The sequence below is a fragment of the Zonotrichia leucophrys genome, chromosome 1, assembly GCF_028769735.1.
Source record: "Zonotrichia leucophrys gambelii isolate GWCS_2022_RI chromosome 1, RI_Zleu_2.0, whole genome shotgun sequence".
NCBI lineage: Eukaryota > Metazoa > Chordata > Aves > Passeriformes > Passerellidae > Zonotrichia > Zonotrichia leucophrys.
Genome location: NC_088169.1, coordinates 19,754,883 through 19,778,970, shown reverse-complemented (window position 1 = coordinate 19,778,970; position 24,088 = coordinate 19,754,883). Strand labels below are relative to the sequence as shown.

At 41.2% G+C, this 24,088-nt stretch overlaps 1 protein-coding gene across 3 annotated transcripts in view; it reads left to right on the top strand.

The window, feature by feature from the left end:
- The first annotated feature begins 3,100 nt into the window (after nucleotides 1-3,100).
- The window catches only part of FRMPD4 (FERM and PDZ domain containing 4), a 290,259-nt gene continuing 269,271 nt past the window's right edge, over nucleotides 3,101-24,088 (top strand). Inside the window, exon 1 of one of the 3 annotated variants that reach the window (XM_064708459.1) lies at nucleotides 3,101-3,279. In XM_064708459.1, coding sequence (XP_064564529.1) covers nucleotides 3,239-3,279 — 41 coding nt within the window. In that variant the 5' untranslated portion in view covers nucleotides 3,101-3,238. The remainder of the gene's footprint in view (nucleotides 3,280-24,088) is intronic. The other 2 variants (XM_064708469.1, XM_064708478.1) reach the window with 2 other exon arrangements.

The window sequence follows — 24,088 nt, the reverse complement described above, 5'->3', positions numbered from 1 at the left end:
ACTTCACCTGACTTCAGTCATCTGTTAGACAGTCCTCTAGTCAAAGGTAGGCATCTGTGCTTCCTCTCACTGGACTTAACAAAGAAAATAAAGCACCTGCAGAAGGGAATTTATGTCACTTTTCCTAGAAAGAGATGGTTTGGAGTGCTTAGTACCTGTGCACCTCAAAGGTAGGGTATGACTAGCTGAGGCTGGGTCCTGAAATTTTGGTAGCTATGGAGAACAATCCCACTGTAGTAACTGAAAGGTATAAATGTATGTGGAAGAAGAGTGCAGTCATGACACAGTCTAATTGATATTTCTGCAAATGAAGATAAAATACCAAAATATTATCTCAATGTACAGTTGATGGCTTCAAAGCCAGTCCAAACTACACATATCAACACTCACTCTTGAAAGAGAACAACGCCCACCCCTTCGCTTCTTCGGGTAGGCAAATTTTAATCTTTTACTATGAGACTGACAGTTTTGTATCCAGTTGCTATGACAGCAGAAGCCAAAGAACCATGAACCAAAGTTCACTCTCATACCCCAGCCTCCTTCCCCATGTGTGATTCTCACATTGCACAGCTCCAAAATGCACAGCACTTAGCACAGTAGGAAGGACACTTGCCCAGGTTCTCTTTTCATGTCTCACATCTGGGAGTAAGGCTCCTGTGATACTGCTATTAATGGACCTCCAGCACGTTGGCTGGTCCAAGAGTATCTCCACAGGCATTCTGGAAGATTTGCAATGCCGCAATAGCTTCTGCCTCGGAAAACAAAAATATAAAAGTGACTATAAGCACTGCAATATGGCATGTATCTATTTGGAAAGCCAAAGAAAGAAGAGATAATTTCAGCTTCATTTCAAATTTTAATGACTTTCATAAAGGCCTACCATTTTGGGTACACATCCTGTGTTTACAATGCTGATGTTTATAAACAATCCTTTTTATCTCTTAGTCATTGTTTTGCTAGGCAAAACTCTTTCTTGTCATAAGACTCTTCATTACCTTTAACATTCCTGCACCTGCTCTCAATTTTCATAAATGTACTTTTTGAATAAGCTGAGTATGGAATTTCTGATCTGATCTTATGCTTTCTATTTTTCTACATATCTCTACTGGAAATACTTCAGCCAGGATATCCTAGGATCACATTTGCCTTTCCTGAAAGACCCTGAAATCACAGAAATTCCAGTGACCCCTTAGAATTTCTTCATTTTTCTGGCACTCACCACTATGCTCTACAGCACCTTTATGTGAGAAGCCTTGGAGCATGAAGTGCTCAAGATAAGAACCTTGTTTGATATGGAACATATGTGCTTAATCTTATATATGGTGTATCATTTCATCAGCTTCAGTTAGCTTTGTAGAATCTTGGCCTATCTCCTCAGTCTATAAATAAATAATGACAGATTTATAAATAAATCAGTTTCTAACCAGCTGAAACTGTATTATCTTCGTAGCTTTTACCAATCAATAGAGCAGCGCAAATGACAGGCATGGGTTCTGCAGTTTTAAAAAAATCTGGTATAACAATAAATAAATAGAGTACACGTAAGTACCACATAAATATTTTGATGCACTAGCATAAAATATTTCATATGGTGTTTCAGAATATGCCCAAACCGTTTACATTTATGCCAGGCCAGCAAGTGCTTTTTAGCTGGCAGTTCAATGTTCTCCCAACATAAATAGATGATCAATCATTCTTTGTTGCTATTGTTTTAAAGAATAGTTTGAAACCCAATTCACACTGTGTTAGTACGGCCTGTTCTTTTTGTTCTCTTATCAATACAAGCTTTAGTATTAAAAAAGTGCATTGTTTTCATCTGGCTGCAGGAGTATATGTGCTGAGCTCTGCTGTTATTTCCTAAGTTCTTGGTTGGTGGGAGGGTGCAGGTGCAAGCCTGCAGAAGAGACTGAAACTCAGTGAAGGTACAAAGTAAAGCACATACCAATCCATTCAGAGAACAAACACACAAATGAAAACACTTAAGTGGAGAGAATCCACTCCCATACTGAGAATTATTGTATTACAATGCAGAGTTTGTGTGCAGATGAATTTGAATTTCACCTGCCTTCCTGTTCTGTTCAGAGGAAACTTATGGAGAGCTAAACTCCAGCGCCTCATTTAAAGCCTGACGCAGGACATGAGGCAATGCATCTGTTCTTGTTCTTGTGTCAGGAGCCCTAGATTTATATTTTTTCCACAAGATGTGGTATGAAGAATGCTTGACTTTAATTACGTTGCCACAAACCAGCCTTGTCATGTTCCTGCCACAACGAGGACGCCGTCGGTTCAGGTCTCTTTCCTGGCACGTACAGAGGGATCACAGGATAGTGCCAGCAGCCAGCGGTGGATTTCAGCCCGCTGCCTTCCTCGGTCCCCACTGCTGAGCACTCAGTGCGGGGGCTGAACGCCAAAAGGCCCTTCCTCACCCTCGGGGACTGCGTGGAGCAGTGTGATCGTCGAAGCAAAGACGGCTCTCTGCTTTCCCAAGTTTTAGCTTTGCAAGGCCCAGGGTGCCTTTCCCAGGTTGGGGCGGGAGGTTTCGCCTCCTACTTACCAGGGCACCCCTTCCCCTCTCGCCCAGCGTTCCGCTCCCTGCCTCGGGGTCCGCAGCCGTGCCCCTCACACCCGGACCCCTCGCCCTCCTTCCCCGGCACCGCGGCTCCGGCAGGCCCTGTGGGGAGCCCGGCCTCGGCCCGGCGGCCGCAGCGCCGCCTCGGGCTGGAGCGGCGATCGGCGCTCGCCCGGCTAGAGCGCGCCCTGCGCTCGCCCAGCGGAGCGGACACACGGCCGGCCGGAGGGACAGACACCCCGGTACACCCTGCGCCCTCCTCAGCGCCCCGCCGCCTCCCTCCTGCGGGCACTGCGGAGCGGCGGCGGAGCGCGGCCGCCTCTCCCTCCGGCTGGCGGAGCGCAGGCTGCGGGCAGCGCTCCCGCCGGGCACCCCGCTCCGCTCCGCTCCGGACTCAGCCCGGGAGAGCGCTCGGCAGGCGGGGAGCGGAGCGGGGCGGGGGGAGCGGGGGCAGGGCTGCGCGCAGATGAGCGCCGGTCCTGCGAGATGCTGCACGCCCAGCTCCCCGCCGGAGGGGGGTAGCAGCTGCTGTCTCCACCGGCTCCTGCTCTTTTGCAAGGGCTGTTGCTGCCGCTGGACGCAACCTTCTCCCGACATGGAGCTGCTGCCGCCGCCGCCGCTGCTGCTGGAGTGAGTGAGTGTGACGGGCAGAGCTAGCCGGCCGCATGGATGGATGTGTTTAGCTTTGTGAAGATTGGGAAGCTCTCCGGGTAGGTGTCTGCCGCCACCGCCGCTGCTCCGCGAACCGCGGGCGTCCCGCGGCTGCGGGCGCTGCCCGTGCCCTGCGGGGGCAGGCAGGGATGAGGGCTGCCGGGGGCTGCCCGGCGTGGGGAGCGCCCAAGCCGCTCCCAACTTCTCTGGCAGCGGGGCTCGGCGTGTCGGGGTGGGGCGGTGGGGGCTCGCTGTCCGTGGTATCTGCCCGGGCCGTGCCCATGTCCCTGCGCGGGATGGGTCATCTATCCCCCTCTCCCGTGTGAAGGGACAATGAACTGCGGCCGCAGTTGGGCGAGAGCGCTGCCCTCCTTGAGACGCCGGCCGGAATGGGCGGCCGGAGTGCCTCTGGAAATGCCAAAGCGGCGGCAGAGCCGGGGCCGGGCGCGGTGGCGGTGCTGAGGGGTGTGTTGGTGTTGGGGGTGGTGGCCGCGGTGCGGGTGTCGGTCATCCGCGGGAGCGGGGGCGAAGTTCCGAGAGCGAGCAGCGCCTGGCCGGGCCGCGCCGCCGGGAAGGGTCCCTGCCCTCCGCTCCGCTCCGCTCCCGCCGCACCGCGGGCACACCGGCTCCCCCGGGAGCCGCATTTTTGGAGAAGTGGCGAAATCGCCGCCACTCGCATCGTTTGTGAGCGCTGCCCCTCCGCCGTTTCACACAGAGATGGGCGCAGGAGTGGATTTGGAGTCTCATCCCTTGCTTGTAAGGCTCGTACTCCTCGTTGTTTAAATATGTGGTTGATTTGTATTGTTTTTCTCTATTTCTTTGTTTTCCGAATAAACCTTCTCTTGAATGGCCTCAGAGTTGCGGTCTGAGGCTGTGGACTATTGCGTTCGCAGCCGGTTGCCAGGCCTGGAGCTGCATAGATAGATCAAGAGGCACAGCAGACCCTGTTACAATGTTCCCACCGTAGTTCAGCCTAACTGGAGGTAGCCCTTCGCAGCTACACCGGGGATTGTGCTTTATCTCAAAGATGCAGTATGAAAGTACTTGAGTCACATTTATTTCTCAGGATTCTGGTGTGGATAATCTTCCTAAAGGATTTCGCTTTGATCACTGTAACTAGGAGTGTTTCAAATTCTTATGATTCACTGGTTCCTACACCATAGTTACCATATCCCTTTCTGTTTATGAGGCACGTATGAGGCAGAAATTGGACGGTGTACAAAAGGGAGAAAGGCCTTGGTAAGGAAATAAAAAAGGTGGCTACTCCCATGATGGTCAGGTAGGGAGCTTGTCAAAATGACAGATGGTCTGTAAAGAACAAATATTGCACGGCTAGAAGTTACAGAGTGCCACAGGTGCAGGCACAGCCTTTATCCCCCAAAATTCCCACCATTGCACCTGGCTGTGATTACAGCTCTGCTTGTGGCATGCCAGCACAGAACAGCTGCTGTCATTCAAGCACATCATTGTCTCATCCTGCTCCCAGCAATTTTACACCATGTGACAGTGACAATACAAGCAGCCCCCTCGGCTTGCCTTGGGTGGTGTTACTGGCTGATACCGCTAGAGCTGCAGCAGCAGGAACTACAGCAGAAACTTTGAGGAGAGGGAAAATATGCTCACGTAGATAAGGAATAGGTCATGTTGTATGGTATTTATTTCCAGGTAACTGAATTGTGTGACCTTCTCAATTTTTTTTTTTTTTGAAATGATGTTTTAGAAAAAGTCCCAGGTCTTCACGTCGCACTTGGTCTAGAATCAAAGGCAGAGAAAGGGATGTGTCATTCAAAAATTTCATTGTGTCAGGTGTATGGCAATTTTTAGATATATATATTGTAAGCTTGGGTCTTTCTTGGTGCGTACAAAATCTGTAGCTTTCTGCATACTTGAAGACAGAGCTAAGATTTGCATTTAAGTAAAGACAGATCAGAGAAATTCTTCAGAAGAACCTGAAGGTTCCTTCTGAAATGAAATTGCAGGTTTTAAAGCTTGTATCTGCCTCTGCTTCATTTAAGGATATGAAGTACTTACAGACTGTGTTTATCTTGTAGATTGCAGTACATGCTTTCTGTACTGAGCTATACTTTTTATTTCTAATTTTCCGGTTGTTAAAAGACATAATAGTTTACACAGGACTTGACTTTACTTGCTGTTACCTAGGTTACAGCCAGGTGTCTATTCCAGTTTTAAGAGAGCTTCACGAAGAAGACACTTCCAGTGTAAACCACAGGTTTAGTCCCTTTGTGCATTTGGGTTGGAAAACTAGTTTGCCCAAAACTACTGGTTGTTTGCTGCTGGAAGAAAGGCCTTTTCCAGAAGAAAATATTTAACTGAGAGTGTGATCTTACAGACAGATTATCTACAGAAAGTTGTTTTGAACATGACTGGTGCTGAACTTCTTTTAAATTTTATTTTGTTCTGCATTCAGATCTCCTCATTTTAAGTTGCAGGTCTTTTACTACAATTTTAGTCTGCAGCCTTGATTTTACAGGCTGTGGCACACTTAAGGTCTGTTATACATGACTACTGGAAGGGATGCTTCCTAAAGTCATTATTTGATTTTAATGGGTCTGGTAAGAATTTAAATCTTGTCTTAATGAATTAACATATAAAATTTTTTTATCTGGAATAAGCTTTAGATAGGGCTTAAAGTCCTAGAAGGTGGCTACTGGATATAAAATTTTACATAGCATACATAATTTTTTATATTTTGATTATCTGTGAGGGTTTTTTATGTGATACCTTTGTGTTTAGGGTCTTTTAGAGACTCTGCTTCTACAATGGCTTCAACAATTGTCCATACTTGCTGGGTAAGTGGAAAATATGGACATAATCTGGAAAAGGATTATGTGCAGAAATGACAGAGAATGCCAGACTGGTTTTATGAAAAATGTGATCTCTGGTAATCTTGCACTTTCCTTGACTTTGTAGGTCTGTCACACTGTGTACTATGCATAAACATGCACATCCTTCATGATAAAGTTTCTGTTGAAAGTTTGGAGATACCCATCAGACACCGAAATAAAAAATACCAAGCAAGAATAGTGATCACACTGACATAGCCTCTTCCCCATTCCGTTTTGGAAATTCACCAATCTGGTAATGGTCTGCAGTAAATGTTTTGGTATAAATCTTACAGTGTCATTCTCTGGAGAAAAAAAACACAAACAAACAACCACATTTTATTGTGATGAATGTCCAAGTGTAGAGAATGACTGACAAGTGTTGTTCAATGGATGAATGCCCTGATGTGGGGCTGTACAAGGCAAGTGAATGTTTCTGTACTGTGGGCAGCATAAGCAGGGATGGTGTGGTAGCATCTATAATTTGGGGTGGAGGATTTGTGCCAGAGGTGTGGTATGTGTAATTTGGGATGGAGGATTAGTGCAGGTGAATATTTTTGTACTGTGGGCAGCATAAGCATGGATGGTGTTGTAGCATCTGTAATTTGGGATGGAGGATTAGAGCCATAGGTGAGGTGCAGAGCATACACTTGAGGTTGGTTCAGAAGTCTGTCGTGCCTGGTAGACTCACAGTGGGAGTGGTGATTCTTGAGCTAGGTATAGGCAGTGGAGGAGGGATGGTGCTGCTGTTCTGGACATGGAACTCTTTTCAGATCAAGGTAAATCTAAGAAAAGGGCACAGCGTCAAGTTTCTAGTCAATACTGGACAGGTGAACTATGAAACAATAGGTCGGAATAGTGGATGGAAGTTATTGAGAATTTAAGCCTGTATTCATAGAATATATTTTTAGTTGGATTTTTTTATTGGGAATGACTGTTTTTGTGATGTCTGTTGAGGTCAGTTCTATTTCAGAGCTTTCACAGCAGGAATTATAACTTTGATATGGAAAGATGCTTGTCTGGATGTCACCTGAATGTGACTGAGTGAGGCAGTGACCCTCCAGAGCTGGGATACAAAGCTCCTGTGCCCCTGTTTGTAGGGGTTATCTTTGTTTATCTACCCCCTGTTATCTTTGCCAGATAACACTAGGGAGAAAATGACATGGCTGTCTGCATGAGTGGCTGTCAGGTTCTAAGCTGTGGCAGTACTGCTGAGGGTACGGTGGGCATCTCTGTCACACAGTTACATTTGTGGGAGAAGTTCTGAGCTCAGGAGTAATTTGTCACCAGAAAGAAAATCTCCATGTACGCCTGCAGTATGTGGTAAGAAAGTAGAAATCAAGACCTTATTATAGCCATTAAAAGTATAACTAATGGTGAGTTAAACCCTTGTAACAAACAGGGGGATACCAGGAAGGTTTTGGACCTGCCCTTAACAGCCATGCCAGTTTGTCACATGGGGTATGTAAATTTGTCCTACATGGATCTTTACTTTTCTGCTCAAATTTAGCATTGCCATCCATTATCCTTGAGTTTAAATTTATTCCATTAAAATGGGATGTGAATAGTCATATCCTTGTTAGCCAGGCCCTTAGAATTGGCTTTAAAACAGTGACAAAAAAAAAAAATCCCTTAACCCTGCAAGCTCTTCTATTCACAGAACAGTCAAATATATTTTCTTGCTGTGATTATGCTAAACCTGAGGCTGGCTTTCTAACTGAGAAGGAACTTTTTACCAAGTCCTTTTTCATTGGGGTGGATAAATCTCACATTCTTATCTTTTGTGTTTATCCTTCCATAGCTGGCTATCTCTGCTCAGGTAGACTGACTTGGTACTTACACAGATGTTTGAACTTTTGGGTTCTTGCTGCTGATAAAAGTGAAAGAAGCCTAAAGGGATGTGGAGCCTTGATTTGTTCTCTCCCTTTCCAGTCTTTGTAGCCCTGTGCTCAGTTTTGTTCTCTCCAGATACTGACGTTAGTCCTGCCAGAATGGTGTGAAAGGTTCTCCCCTAGATCTGCCTTAAAATGTAACAGACTAGAAGCTGTGCCTGTTCTTCTGACTACTAAACTCTGTTGTGTTTTGTTTGTTTGTTTTGGTTTTCTTTTTGTTTGGTTGTTTGTTTTTTTTTTAGGGAATCAGGTTGCTTGACTTCATGATTTAATTATTTTTATGCAGCCAAGCAGATGTATGTTTTTAGATTTAAAGTTCCAAAATTAGCCTGTCCGTTGTTTGTGTTTTTGGGGTTTTTTTGAGGTGATTTTTTGGTTTTGTTTTTTAAAAATTTTTAATTAATTGAAGAATATTTTGGGATGTTTCTTTGTCTTTATCAGAATAGCACCTTTCTTCTCTGTGATTTTCCTTGCCAAGCCTTTATTTTCCTGTGAAGTTTAAAAAAACTCTATGTTAATGGAGAGACAATTGAAAGTGTGATTAACTTACTGATGCTGTTTTGCATATGATTTTTGGAACAATTTTTATGAGTACTCTTTGAAATGACAATATTGTAGCTTGTAAGTTATTTTCAGTATTTACAAAAGATTCAGTAAGAAAGCCTATGATTATCCTTTTCATGTTCAAAGGAGGTAATTTAATTCCAAAAAGGATTTTATTATACTGGATGATAATTCAAATAACCAATAATTCATTTCAGCCTCTTTCCTTGAGGACTGCATTACATTTAATGGCACATTTGCCTAGTCACATTAATACAGGAACGTTACCATATATTTTATTATTTGTCTTGTTTTGTAAGCTGACACACATAATAGAGACATATGCTTTAATGTTTGTGATGCTAGTAATGTTGTATGTCATAGTGACTTCAGCAGTTTAGAGACTTATTAAAACCACTCCTTACATTATGAACTGTTGCAAACTTGTCAAGTGGCCAGTGAATGATGACGCAACTCTGTTAAATGTGTAAGTTCTCTATACCAGAAGCAACATTGTCTCCAGAAATTTTTGAGAAAGCAAAAACAAAATAGAGAATGAGCCCAAAGTGTTACTTTTTTTCTCCTCTTGTACTAATTACTGAAGAAGGTGGAATGCAAACTTTGAGAATTGATGCTTTGATTTAAGAAAAATCAAAGTGTGCAGGTTCAATATAATGCTTTTATTTCTAGGAAGATATCTTTTCTATTTGCTTTTGGTTTACTTTGAAGGACTTCAATCTCTAGTGTAAAATTGTTGGTGACATGTCCGAATCAAGAATCTCAGGGCAATTTCTCTTACAATTGTAGCCTGCCCCAATGTTCTTGTGTGCGCATGTTTAAGTCACTCTGTTAAAATTTTTATATGGTGTCAGAAGACAGAAGAGGGTTTTTTGGTGGGATTTTGCCTCTATTTAATTGGTACCAGGACAAGCCTGAGGTATTTTACAGTTTATGTTTAGTTTTTTGAGGGAGGAGAAGGTTTGCTTGCTCCTGATGTGATTTGGTTGGTTGGTTTATTTTTGAGAAGCCTGCTTTTCAGCCTGACAGATTCATGTGGGAAATTTCAGTTAAATTGAAAAAAATTCTCACCATAGCAGTAATAAAAAATGAGGATAAGTTTCCATATTTTGCAGCATTCTAGATCATTATGGAAGTGTACCAAGCTGTTCATAGGGAATACAAACCATGACCTGAAATAATGAGAGGGTAATACATGGTGTCAGCTCCACTCATAATGTGGTGCAGAAGGGATATTTTACTGCTCTTGAGAGCATTTCCAAACAGTTATGTCAGATCTCTCACAACTTAGCATCTGACTGATGGGGCAAAGAATTGACTAAAGTAATGCAGGAGCCTTTTATAAAATGAGCCATCATCTGGGGAGGATCTCTATTTGCTGTAGACAAGTAATGCAAAAAATCAAATGTAAGAAAAGGGAAGGTAATTTTGGATTCCAGTCCTACTGTGCCATGCACAAATAGCTCTATTAAATCAGGAAAGACCATCCAGGTACATGAGCTACTCATTTTCATGACTGTGTGCATATAACCCATATGAATCCACGTTATGGAAACTTTTGGTGCTGATAAAGTATCAGTGTTTAAATACTACAGGAACATGCTTGAACAGGAATTGACTTCTGATAATACCAAACTGTACTTAAAGCTGCTTTTTATAATTAGGAATAAAATTACTAGTTTTGTGACATACCTTGAAGAAATCTGTGAAGTGAAAAGGCTGCACATTTATTGAAGGTATGCTTAAAGACCTTTAAAATAATAAGTGAGACTCTGTTTCTGATAATTGTTCAATTGACTGGAAATGAAACAAGTAACAGTGGAACAGTATAAATATCAGTAAGTAATTGCATTTCAAATCCTAGTGAAATCCACACTGCTTAAAATTTAAACCTGTGAAAGTACATTGGAGCTAGAGATGTAAAGTACTCCAGTACTCAAAAGTCTCTCTGATCTAAATTAGGACCTGCTGTGGGAGAAGTTTCTACCAGCATTCCTTTAGTTCAGAGCATACAGAAACTCCCTTTCAGAGGTTGATTATTGGCTACAAACTGAGACATTTCTTTTCATTAGTTTTAAAAACCAACATTTTAAATTATAATAAAGGTAGTGAGGGGACTTGTCAGCTATGAGAGTGTGGGGAGATAAGGCTCTGCAGAATAGATGGATATCTTGCAAGATTTTGCGAACTGCTGGTAAAAAAAAATATACAAAAAATAGAAAGAAGGCGGTGAAGACTAAGAAGGAATATTTGTATGTTAGAGTCAAATGCTGAGAATGACTCTTCATATGATCTGGCTCTTGATAGAGTTTACTTTTGGATTTTTATGAATTTTTGGAAACTTTAAGGGAAAGAGACTTGGGATATTGTAAGGTATTATGACTATTTTTGTATCTATAGATAATCAAAACAAAAAGGTATGTATTTGTGGATTGATCAAAACTACTTAGTGATTTACATTAACAATCAAAAAACCAAAGAAGTCTCCCTTCTGTTCTTCAGAATTTATTTCTGCATATGCCCTTTCTGTTTGTTTTTGGGGAGTGGGAGAGAAAAGACATAATTTTGAAACTAATGTTTTTAAGAAGAATATCTAAAATCGCTATTTGTAAAACTTTGCAGTACTGATTGTACCTTATTTAGAATGAAGGTTTTATTAATGTTTGTGTGTGATTGAGTTTTAATTGTTCAGATAAACTGTCAACCTTTTTCATGAAAATGCTTACATATTTATTTAAAATACTTTTCCAGCATTATGTAGCCTGTAAGGTTTTGTCTATGTTGCTTATAGATTTTGCAGTTTCACTGTTTGTTCTCAATCTTGAATTTGTGATTACATTCCTCTGGATTTGGCAGTACTCATATGTTTGGAAAGCAAAATGCCCATTATTCAATGGCAGTCAATGCTACCAGGAGTACTGGCAGTGGCACCAGCCATGTAAAACAAGCCTGGCATGTGTTACAAGTCCGAGCTGCCTTATTTCACTTGTGTTTGACTGAAATAGAGCAGGAGAGAACTGGAGGAGAAATCTGGAAATATTCCATTTCTAAGCAGATTTGTAGAGGCAGGATGCTTCATTACCTGAATGCCTGAATGATGGCACTGACTTTGACTTACTCTAAATGAGGCTGTGACAAGCCTTGAGGCATCCATGACAGGAGCCTTGGGACAGCAGAGATTGTAATTGCACAGCAGAGCCTGCTCCAGCAGGGCTGAAGTTCAGACTTTGGGGTTGGACCTGATCCTCAAGGTCCTCTCCAACCCAAACCATTCTATAGTCCAATGATTTTTCTTTGCTTATGATGTTAGACCTTTATCCCACAAAAAACAAAGAAAAAAAATTTTAAGGTTATGCATGGCAATATTGTCAAGGCCTTACCCACTCTAGAAAGGGGTGGGCTGTCTCTTTAACACTGCAGTGTGTAACAGGTTGTGCACCTTTATCAGAAAAGACAAATTTTGTTTTGACTGTACAATGTGGCTGATAAGTCAAAATGTAGTACATGTGTTCAGGTAGAAATTACCAAATTTCACAGGTTTTTTACTGGCATTAGGTTTTGGATCATATGAAAGTTGCTATTTAAAGGCATCTGCTTTTCTTGTTTTTTATTTTTGACTTGTGGCTAATCTCAGATGATGTTAACTGAATTTTTAATTTTTATCTTTGAAGAATTTTTTTCCCCAGTGAGGGTGGCAGATAGATTTCTCATGAAATTGGCTACCTGCCTAGGTCTTTGCTTTGCATAATGTATTGTGTGTTACCTGTCATGTTTACAAGGAGTGCCTTCTCCTCTGTCAGGGCACACAGTGAAAGGGGACAGAGAAAAACTGCACGTGGGGAATTATCTGTACTTGACTATTCTGCTTTGAAGGCAAGGTGAGTCTGGGCTACAGTGTGTAATAGGGGAGGAACGGCAAAGGAAGGAAGAGAGAAATTGGAGAAAGGAATTATATGAATGTTGTATTGGATGAGGGCTAATTTTCCTGAGTTAATTGAATTAATTGTTCAAGACTAGCTGATCTTTTTGTGAAGGTGAACTTACATTGTTGCCTGGGTAGAAGTTTAGTTGCTTCATAAGGCTGTTTGAATTAATTGGTGAGATGTGCTGTAATCTGTGTGACTGCTGTTTTAAAAAGGGAAGAATTCACTTCAGCATTGGAACAGAAACAACTTTTTTCGTTTCTAAGATCTTCAGTTTCTTCTTGAAAGTCCTTTAATTTTCTAAGGGGTTTCTGGTGGCTAAGCTTGATCTCACTCAACACATGAAATAACAAGGTGGTCCTTGACTCCCTGAGTATTTTCTGTTTTGGAGACCCTGCATTCAGGATGGTGCCTTCTCTTAGGGTGAAGCTCAACCCCTGCATTGGTTCACTGGTGAACCCTGTGATTTCCCCCTCTTTGAATGCAGATAACTTGACTGCAAAATATGTAGGTGTTGGGGAATGTGTTTATGTTTAATTTTGGCTTCTAAAAAAGTCCAAAAAACCAGAAGGCACTTGTTTTGTTTTTTTTTTTCTTTTTTTTTTTTAATTGGCATGGGGAAGAATTAGAACTAAGGTACTCAGGCATTTTGAGGGGGCACTTCTGTAATATGATCGGCCTCATGTAAAATCTACTGGCAGAAGACCTAATGAAGCTGTGGGGTCTGATTTCCATTTTCTTTTGCTTTTCAGTTTTCCCATTTTGTCCCCTGCAGCCCTTTATGTCTCACACTATGGTGAGCTACTTCAGGGACTAAAACCACTGGAAAACTGGTTTTGGTTTGTTTCATTTCTGCTGGTATAGATATCTAAGCTGGCTTGGCAGAAGTGATTGAAGCATACATATTGTCTTGGGCAGCAAGGTGGAAGGGGAGAAGGGGAAATGGAGCTTCTGGTGTATGCTGAGCTCTGTCACATTGCACCCCATTTAGTGGTGGGTGGTGCTGTGGGAGAACAGGGAGGTGAAACCTTTCTCCAGGCACCTCTGGGAGCTGAGAAGTGGGGAGGCTACGTGAGAGCCCCACATATGAGAAATCCAGGAAAAGGGGAGTTTCTGCAAAAGATGGCTTGCAGTGAGGAGAGGCTGCTTCAGCCCCTCTGAAATTCCTCAGATCTTTCCTAGTTCCTCTTGCTTCCTTGTAATTTCCTGCCTTTGAAGCCTGTTCTGCTGCCTTTAATTGACTTGGCTTTGCTTGGCACTTGGGAAAGCCAGTACAGGTTCTGTGTGCTAAGTGCAGCTTTGTGTATCTTGCACATCCTGATGTATGAAGGTATTGCACGCTTCCTACCATGCCATGCAGTCTAAAGCAACTGGCTTCCTGTTGTTTTTAAAAGCAGATTTCTAATAGTATTTTTGCTTTATTAGGCAGCAGAGGAGTGTGGTTGTCCAAGGGATTAATTTTCTTAGATTGCTTGTAGAAGGTAAACTATCCAGGATAAATGAGAGGTTGTTTAATTTTTTTTTTTTGTTATCTTTTAAATAATGAACATGTGTTCATACCTAGCAGCAATTTTGCAGTTATATCCTTTCCATGGACGTATTTTCCAAGTTCTGGAAGCTGTCTGGAGAGATAAAAGGTTTCTTTCAAATGCTCTATTTCTGAACTTGGAAAGAACATCTTACAGAAGCAAGTATAGAGTGTCTGTGCTACTTCTGAGACCACAGAAAAATAACTGGAGAGTACTAATGGCTTGCTTTTCAAATACTCCTAATTTTGAAACTGGAAATGGGAGTTTTATAGGTGCATAAGTAGTCTGAGTTTTTAATTACGCTTTGAACCACATGGCTTTCTCTTTTTTAGCGACAGCAGTAGTAAACTTTGAGGATCTTCCATACAGCAATTTTTCTCTTCCTTCTGTATCTTCTGTCATTTCTTATACATATATGGCACTTCATCAGCCCCCTTCCTCGTTGATAACTTTTATACTTTGCAATGTTTATCCATCAACTCTATCACATCATTGAATATGTGGTCTAAAAATGGTGGTGGTGATGGGGATCTTGAAGGATACATCTAAAGGAGAAATCTAAAAAGCCTCACAACCAATGATTTCATAGAAAAAATTAAATTTAGGACTACTAAAGCTCTTTTAGCTTGGGTGTTTTATTGTAAAAAAAAATATAGTATATCCAAAGAAGTACTCTCAGGATGCACAATTACAAAAACTACAAATTACAAAAAAAAGCTACAAAATTACTGTAGCTTTTGCACTTTTTTTCCTAGGTAGCAAACATCATGCATCTTCGTGACTTATAGTTAGCATGCCTTAAAGAAGACCACTTTATAAGTAATATCCATGGACTAAGAACAGTGGAATACAAATCTGTTTTTCTTTAGTTGGCATGTTTGGAGAAAAAAATCTTCCAATATATTTATTTTTTGATGCTGAATATGTTGCATATCTGTTTACTGATACGAAGGTGTGTTCTTTCAAAGCAAAACATTGATTATTATTCTTGTCTTTTGCTGGCTTTAATAGGCATTAAGGTCCTGTGAAGGTGTGGTTAAGACAGGGATGCTCTGCAATGGCAGTGTGGAAAGCTGGCAGATTCTTTGCCCCTGCCTCTTTTTTCCACAGTTGTCCTGTTGGATTCAAGTTGTCCATGATATCTGCGTGTGCGGCTTGGTGCCCTGAATGTTTGATAGATTTTAATAGTAGCCTACCCTGTCAAGGGTAAAGGATGAATTTCACTCTTCCAGATGTCAGTGCAAGCCTTCTCCTTCATATCAGTAAAAATATTTTGTATTTCTTTAATAGCAGAATGTTGATTTGCTTTTTGTTGTGTTTTCTAAAGCTTGTCCAAACTTCACAGTGTTTTTTAGCCTTGGACAAATGTATGTTTTTGTTTTTTCCCTTACATTAGTGTTCTTAAGCCGTTAATGTCAGAGTTCATCCCATTTTCTCATGTTATGTGCTGGTTCTGAAAAAGAGGAATTCTGTTTTGATGTTAAATGTTAAAAATGCTTCTTTCATAGTAGAAGGTTGCATTAGTTTCTTTTTTTTTTTCCAAACAGTTCATAGTTCAGTGCTGCAATAAACAGTTTTCCAACTAGAGGACACAATACCTATTCTACTGGGTGTTATTCCAAAATGGCTGAAATTTATTTGAGCTGCATAAATGTTACCCATACTATTTGTATATATTTGTTTACCAGGCTGTAATTATAAGAACTGACATTTAATCTACTCAGGGTTCAAAATATTCATTTTTTTCTTCTATGAATGTGATGATAAGCAGAAAACAGTTTGTCTCTCAATTTCTGTGGTATGGTTTGCTGTTTTACTTCCTTTCCCCCATCCCCCTCCAATCAGTTTCCAACTTGAACAGCTTTTTTTGCTAGTTCCCCCCTTTCACAGTGAGCGCTTAATGCTGACTCACCACTTGTTGTGATTGGGCTGCTTGGTACTGTTGGCAGGGGCACAGGAATGAGTGTGTAAGAGCACTCTGACCACAACAGACACCTTCTTGATCCAGATTTCTTTTTTATTAATTTATTAGTTCAGTATTCTGGCTTTTAAAGGTGTTGGGGGAATATGTGGTTTAGACTTTCATTTATATTTATGTTCAAGGGAGAGCAGTTCTGAGCATTAGAAGATCATGGTGATTCTGCCTTCAGTGAACAGTGGCAGGAAGCTGTAAAGCTTGTTTAGTGTTGTGTGAAACCATAAGGAAACTTTACTCTCATTTTTTGTAGTCTTTGCAAAAGTTGAGTAAGTAAGTACAGCATGGCTACTTTTTTTCTCACACACATGCAATTGTTTTATTCTGTCTTCCTCCTTTTTTTCTTTCTGAGCTGAGCGGCACAGACCTTATAACTGACTCGAGGTGGATTTTTCTCCTTCCAGCCGGTCTGTGCACCCTGCATAGGCCAAATGACCCTGTGTACATCGTCTCTCTGCTCAGTAAATAACAGTGCAGCTTGAATCACAGCCAAAACTTTCTGTGCAGGCTTAACTGTAGCTCTAATTTCATCTGGTAGGACCTGCCTGTCCCAGGTGCCAGTTCAGTGTGTCTGACCAGCCACAACTGCCCGGTGTATCTGAGTGGAATAAATGAAGCATCCTCAGCATGGAGCTGCAGCCTCCACTGCTGCCAGGTGGGGAGAGGAAACCTGCCACACATACCTTGGGTCTGCTCCCCCATTTATGCTGCTTCTGAAGGTGATGGTTCCCAGCCTTGGCAGACCCTTCAGCAGGCAAATCTAGTCTGGCAACTGTTTTGAATAATTTGCTGAAACCCCAGTGTTAATGATGGCAAAGGAGTTGCATGCTTGGTGATTTAGGGGTCTGTGAATGCATCATTGTGTACACATGCCTGGTCAGATCACCATACAGCTCCTAGAAATTATCTGTTGAGAGTCTTTGCTATATAAAAGAACAGTCATTTTGGAGGCAAAGATCATGGCTTTCCATTCTCAAGTTAGACTTTCATAGCTTAGGCCTGTTACATTGAAAGTTGTGGTTGTTTCACAGTACAAAAAAAAAGTGCTATTTCACCTCTGAGAAAGGTACTTCTGCAGCTTAGTGCCTGGTGACTTGTTTATTTTTAGATATTTATGAACACATACAAATACATAGTGATAAGGATGGTGGTCAACTGGAAGGAAAACTTACATGTGTAATGACCAGACACTGGGCTCAATGTAAAGATCAGATCACAGAATTAAACTGTCACTTGGTAAAACTTGGGAGAGAATTTTGTTCCAGAAAAAGCCAGCAGCTCTAATTGTTTGGTTTGTCAAGCATTTCTTTTTATTTCATGATTGTGGGGTAGGACAAAACCCCAGCAATTAGACAATTTTTTTACTATTTATTCCTCTTAGAACTAGGATTTTGGTATCTGTACTCTATAAGCTAATGAATACTGAACTTCCACATGAAGATGCAATAAATTCAAGCTGATTTTTGAAATTTAAGACCACCTTTGGCATTTCATTATGCCAAGTAGATATTGGACATTAAGAATTTTCTAAAGGATGTGTTATTTCCATGTGGAATTGTCCTAAAATATACCTTTCTAGTTCATAATTAAATTAAATTAAATGCTCAAATTAAAAATGCACCTTTTACATTTCAATTTAAAAACTGTCTGCTTTCCTCTGCCCCACGTTCCTATAGTGATTCTGATTGATTGCAGTGGCTCTTGGTGGTGACAGAAGAGTGCACCACCTGCAGTTAAGATCACTTTATTCTGGATTTAGCCAGGAGTCTGCTCCCTTGAATGGGAACTCCAACAGCATTACTGGTAGGCTTTTTTCTTTTCCCTGCTTACTTTCTTTTTTTATTTTTTTCCCTTCTTCTGATTTTTACTTCCACAGCTCAGAAAATCAGGAGAAATGCTTTTGCTGAAAATGTTTAGAATGACATGTCTGTCAGTAGATTGGAAGTAGCTTTTCATTCATGTTACTGGGTTCTAACTTCTTAAACATTTGCAAAATAAACCTTTATATTTTCCTGACTTTCTTGTAGAAAACCCATCAGCATTCAGTGCTAGGCTCTGAAACCAGAGTGTTCTGTTCATCCAAGGGATGGACTTGGCAGTGCTTTTTAAAGGATTGCTTAGTTTCCACTGTTATGGGGTATAGATTTGAAGATCTTGTGAGACAATCCATGCTCACCTGGAACATTGCATGTAGATATTGTTTTAAAACAATATTTCAGATGTTGTTTTTAAAAAAAAAGTGCTGGGGGATAGGAAGAACTTCCACATGCTGGTGAATATTTGGGAACTGATGCAAAAAGGGGATTTTCTTAGAGATACAAAACTAAATTTTCAGGTGAGGTAAAGCATGGGTTTGATACTTACCCTTATTTCATCAAAAACTTTCTACCTCCAGAGCAGTTAAAAAAAAAAAAAAAAGGAAGAAAAGACAAAACAGACTTAAGAGGGGGAAATTTTATGAATCGATGTGTGCATCCAGTATAAATGCCTGTTCAGTACTTGTGCTCTTTGCAAGCCATAAATACCATCAAGGCTTGTATTTTTCTGGAACATTATACTCTGATTTAGCGTAAAATTAGAATCTGCGTTTTTTGGTGGCGTGTAATTTGACTTCTAGCTGATGGAATTAGGCAAAAAGGGTCAAAGTTCACTTTGCTACAGATTTCAGCTGTATTTCACCTTAGTATGGAGAGGGTGTCATGAGGAATAGCACTTTGGAAAATGTTCTGTTGTATTTGTTGGTAACATATTGCTACCACAAAGAAAACACGAGCCTTAAGCTTTCCTATGCTTCATTGGGAGAAGTGTCTTCTCATCCATCTCCCATGGGCTGCACAGCACAGCACTTAATATAAACTGTAATTTAGAAGGATATTCTGAATGTAACAGTCTGTATTATATGTTGGTAAAAAAAATTGAATTCTATCACCATTTTTCCACTTGGAGAGGATTCAACAGTAAAGTGATGAGAATCTGGAAGACGTGCTGTAGGTCAGCTGATGAGAGTTTGTTGGTAAATGAAAATATGATGATTTATGTTTAGATTTCTCCAGTTCTTTTTTTCCTTCAGTAGTTTAAATCTTCCCTTGTCTACAGGAACTGTAGAATAAATAACAAAATGGAGGGCAAGAGATGATCTACCTACTCTTGAGTGTCCCTACATTTTCTAGTTGGTATGCCAAAGGAAACTGCTGTTACCTAGTTTCACGTACATCAACTGTGAGAGTTCATAAGCACAATTTCTGAAGCTGTCTGCAGACCATGCAGAATCACTGGACAAATCATTCCAGAAACTAAAAAGGCTGGATGCCAAATGAGATTTGATAGCTGCTGAAGCAAGTATGTAGGTGAGCTATAGAGCCCATTTACAATGTTTTGATATAACCTAAAATTTTGGTGACCTCCAAAATCTACAGAAGAGTCCAAGTAACTTTGTTATCACAAAAAGAAGCATCCTTAGGTATGAAAATTTAAACCACATTCCTGAGGCTATTGAATGTTCCAGACCAGTTCATGTTGGCTAATACAGAATACCAGATGTCCCTGATGAGCAGATCTGGAAAACCATTTGGCAGTAGCTAGTAGAAAATATCATTAGGCACAATGGTGTTGCAGAATTTCTGCCCTTCTTTGGATGTTGTGCATTTCATATCCCCTCTGAAGGCTGGAGATCTGAGCCAATATCTGTTGCTCCTGACTACCAGGCATTAGGATATTCCAGGAAGATAGAATTCTGCCACAAATACAAGAACGAAAGTAGTGAATAATATAATGTCTGGCTGTTAATTAGTTATAATTAGCTGCCTAGGAAAGGGATCCTTTGACTCCAGTCCCTTTTCCTCAGCTTATCCAGGACTTTTATTCTCTCATTCTAACACAGGCATGCAGAGAAGATATGAGACTTAGGAGTCCCGACAGCCAACAGCTTTGGCAGCTTCTCTCCATCTCATTCCATTAGCCATTCCCAAGCTGTTCTTATTGACAAAGATACCAAGACTGTGTTCCTCCCTTCCTCACTCAACTTTGCCTCTGCTTAGTCCCACTTTGTTATCCTCCATGTCCTGAGAAAACTGTACATTATTTTACTTACTCTATTTTCATCCAGACTTAACATTTCTTCAAATACTTTTATTAGAGGATAGTAAAAAAATTTCATTTTGTTGTAAAATAAGGTCAGATAAAGAATTCCAAATCTAGCAAGACTCCAAAGAACATATATTTTGACAACTTCTACCAAAATGACTTAAGAGGCTATGCTGCTGGCAACTATAGTTTTCTCAAAATAGACCTCCACTGCAGTGCAACATTATGCTGGAACAGTCAGCTATGGTGCAGTTGGCTTTTTTTCCCCCACTTCCTTTTCCTGGACTTCATTGATGCCAAAGACAGTCCAGCTAAATAACATAATTCCTTATTTTTTAAATGAAAATAAATATATAAATGATTAAAATGCATTCTAAGCTTGAAAATTAAAGCTTCTTATGCCAGATGTATCTAAATATGAGCCTTTAATGTCACTGGGTTTTTTCCTTATGGAAGGTGCTGGACTCTGTGTTCTGTTACACGTGATGGTTTTCCAAAGCTAAAATTAACATTAGGATAGGCTTAAAAAATTAGCTGGAAGCTATTTTTGTTCCCTCTTTGGAAGTTGCGTCCTTGCTGTTTTGTGTTGAGCGGTGAAATAATATAAATCACTGCCATGAGTTCTGATCTGGGTTATTCTGGTGGCATGTTCCACCACAGCAGGCGGCAGTGTGCAGGTTGTGAATGCTTTCCTTGCGGCTCTGCGTTGTGTTTTGGGGAGGAGGGGCTGCAGGCAGGGGTGGCTGTGTTGCTGCGGTGGTCTCCGTGTCACCCTGCCGTGGCTGTGCTGTATGCTCCCAAAGCCAGAAGAGGGAGCACAAATGAAGACCTTGTTCCTAAGATGTGGCTGAGCTCCATGAGGCAGATCCCAAGCCACGGAAATGCCGAGGCCACACGAGTTAATTCAGAGTGCCTTACTCTGTTAGACTGCATGTGAATAAAGAATGGGAATTTCAGCCTGTTGTGGGCTCCAAAAGGGAGGAGAGAAATGGAAGAAGTGAAAAGACTAGGAAAAGCTGTGCTTGGCACGAGGACTTTTAATGCAAAACCATATTGTGGTTTGCTATTTAAAGCTAACCAGTGTATTTGGTTTGTAAGACCAGCGGTGCTTTTCATGAATCAGGAAGAATATTGTGTGTTTCTGTGCAGACTGGATATGTTGGATAGTTGAGACTCATGCTTTCTACAGCAGTTGTGTCTTATTGTGGGTCATATAGCATGTTCCTATGGTCTTTCTTGCTTTTTTATAGTCATGCTGATTTGTAGGATTGCTAGTTTGCAAATATATATAAATTTATATGTACTTTTACAAATTATGTATTTTTAATGATAATTGCAAACATTGTGTGATGAGCAAAGGTAGTATTGAAGCTAATCACTAATGGGAACAATGTAAGGAGATAGAGGTGTTGATTAAATTTTGCAAATTGGTCTCCTTGATGGCAATAGCTATTTTGGTTGCAAAGTCTTGTTGACAGATGTGCAACTGCTTCCCACTCAAATTAGGAGACTTTTCAAGAGTATAGTCTTCTCCTAAGTGTTTTCTGAGACTTAAGCTTGCTTGCATTAGCTTGAGGAGTGTGATACATGGTATTTTGAAAAGAATAATTAAAAAAAACCCCCTGCAATCTTATTAGCCTCTTGCATTTTTTTTCCTTCTAGTTTTGTTTGGTTTGTTTTTCAGTTTATTGTTGGGAGACAACTCCAAATTTCATGTCTGCATCTATTTGCTTTATTACTTTAGATGTGCTATTTCCAGTGTTATGCTCATAGACTTAACAAACTAATCTGGGAGACTGAAGCAGAACTGTCATTTTGAAGCTACTTAGCTGAAGTCTCTTTGAAATCAGTGTAGAAAGCTCCAAGACTATGTTTGTTCCCTTTTTAATTCTTAGAGAAGATGTATTGATGTGTTATGTTATGCTTTTAGTGGTCCCTGGATGAGCAGTTACAGAAATGTTGCCTCTTTAAAATCCCCTAGGGATTTTGCCCCAAATGGACATGATTACATGATTTATATATAGGGACTACACTGGTCTGAAGGCAGACATGGGATGACTCCAGGATGCCCCTTTTTTTGAGACAATTGTTTCTTAAATTGCATAGTATTGAATTTGGTGAAAGTATTTTAATGCTTAAGTGAGGAAAATGGCCCATTGGAACTGTAGTCCATGCCAACATTGCATGATAAGAAAGGCACCACAAAATTATGAGTGCTATCATAATTCCTCTGTCTTGACACAGCTTGTTTACTGTCACTCACAGAAGCTTCCAGGACTGTGGAGTATTTATATGTGCTGTGTCCTATAATAGCTCTGTTCCCAAAGTGTGGTCATCTCCTCTTCCTGTCTACTTGGATTGCTCTGTCAGAGATTAAGGAGGAGGTGATTGAAGCCCTTTCTGTTTGTTTGTTTTCTCATTTCCCCTGGAAGAAGGCTGAGGCTGTGACATATCTGTGGTGAGCTGCCACTCCTCCCTCAGGATTCCTTACCCAAGGTCCCTGTCATGTCAGCTCTTTGAAGTTCACATGTCAGGAAGCATTTGAGCATCCCTATAGCAAGAGAGTGCTGAACGAATGACAGCAAATGCTGGTGACACAGGTTAATTTCACATTCTTTAAATGCATGATAAATCAGATTATTGTCATGCTGGCTGTGCTTGTGCTATATATCACATTTTAGAATAATGGAATTATCACAGCATCATAAAATGAGCTGAGTTAGAAGAGACCTATCAGGATCATCAAGTCCAACTTCTGGCCCTGCACAGTCACACCACACACCTCAGAGCATTGTTTGAAGACTTCTTGAACTCTGACAGGCTTTAAAAGCCTATTTCATTGCTCAGCTATACTGTGGGTGAAAATCCTTTTCCTGACATCCAACTTAAACCTCCCCCAGCTCAGCTTCATGCTGTTCCATGAAAGCCTGTCATTGGTTACAAGAGTGAAGAGATTGGTACCTGCCCCTCTGTTTCCCCTTGTGAGGATATTCATGACCACAATGAGGTTTCCCCTCAGTCTCCTCTTCTCCAGACTGAACAGACCAAGTGTCCTCAGCTGCTCCTCAGACAGCTTCTCCTCAAGGCCCTTCACCACCTTTGTGGTCCTCCTTTGGACACTCTCCAATAGCTTGAGGGGTTTTTTATATTGTGATGGCCAAAACTGCCCCCAGCACTCGAGGTGAGGCTGCCCCAGCTCGGAGCAGAGCAGGACAATCCCTCCCTTGCCCAGCTGGCCATGCTGTGCTTGATGCTCCCCAGGACAGGTTTGGCCCTCCTGGCTGTCTCATGTTCAGGGCTGCTCATGTTCAACTTGCCATCGAGCAGGAACCCCAGGTCCCTTTCCTGGCACTGTTCTCCAGCCTCTCATTTCCTTGTCTATACACACAACCAGGGTTTCCTCATCCCAGATATAGAATTCAGCACTTTTCCTTGTTAAACTTCATATGGTTGGTGATTGCCCAAGATATGGTCATGTGCCCATCATTGCCTTTCATATGGTAGGTGATGGCCAATTTGTTAAGGTCTGTCTGCAAGGCCTCTCTGCCCTAGTTTTGGTTGGAAGGGACTATTAAAAGTCATCTAGGCCAACCCCCCTGCAATGAGCAGGACAACTAGAAGACATTGCTCAGAGCTGTGTCCAACCGGACAATGAATGTGTCCTTGGATTTTGTCTTAGAAGATCCAGAAGACAGCTTTCAAGTTTGTGCAGCATGATGGTACCTTCAAAGTACTGTCTTACAGGTATCTTCAGCTACGTAATAACGTGTTTTGTTTATCAGAATTTATAGCTGTCAAGGTTCATTGGATTAGAAGGGATAATTGATGGGCTGCCAGTTTCAGAGCGAGCTTTGGCTCCCATCAGGTCCCAATGCACTTGCAGCTCCAAATGCTTCTTGAGGGATCTTAAAGGAAAACCCCGATGTTTCACAAGCCAAAAGTTTAAAATGATGCATGATAGGGACAGCAGATTTCCTACACTCCTTCCCCCTTTTCTTTCCAGTGCTTTCTGAGAGAAAAGAGTTGTCCATTCATCTTGGTCCTAAGGCAACCAAGTGAAGA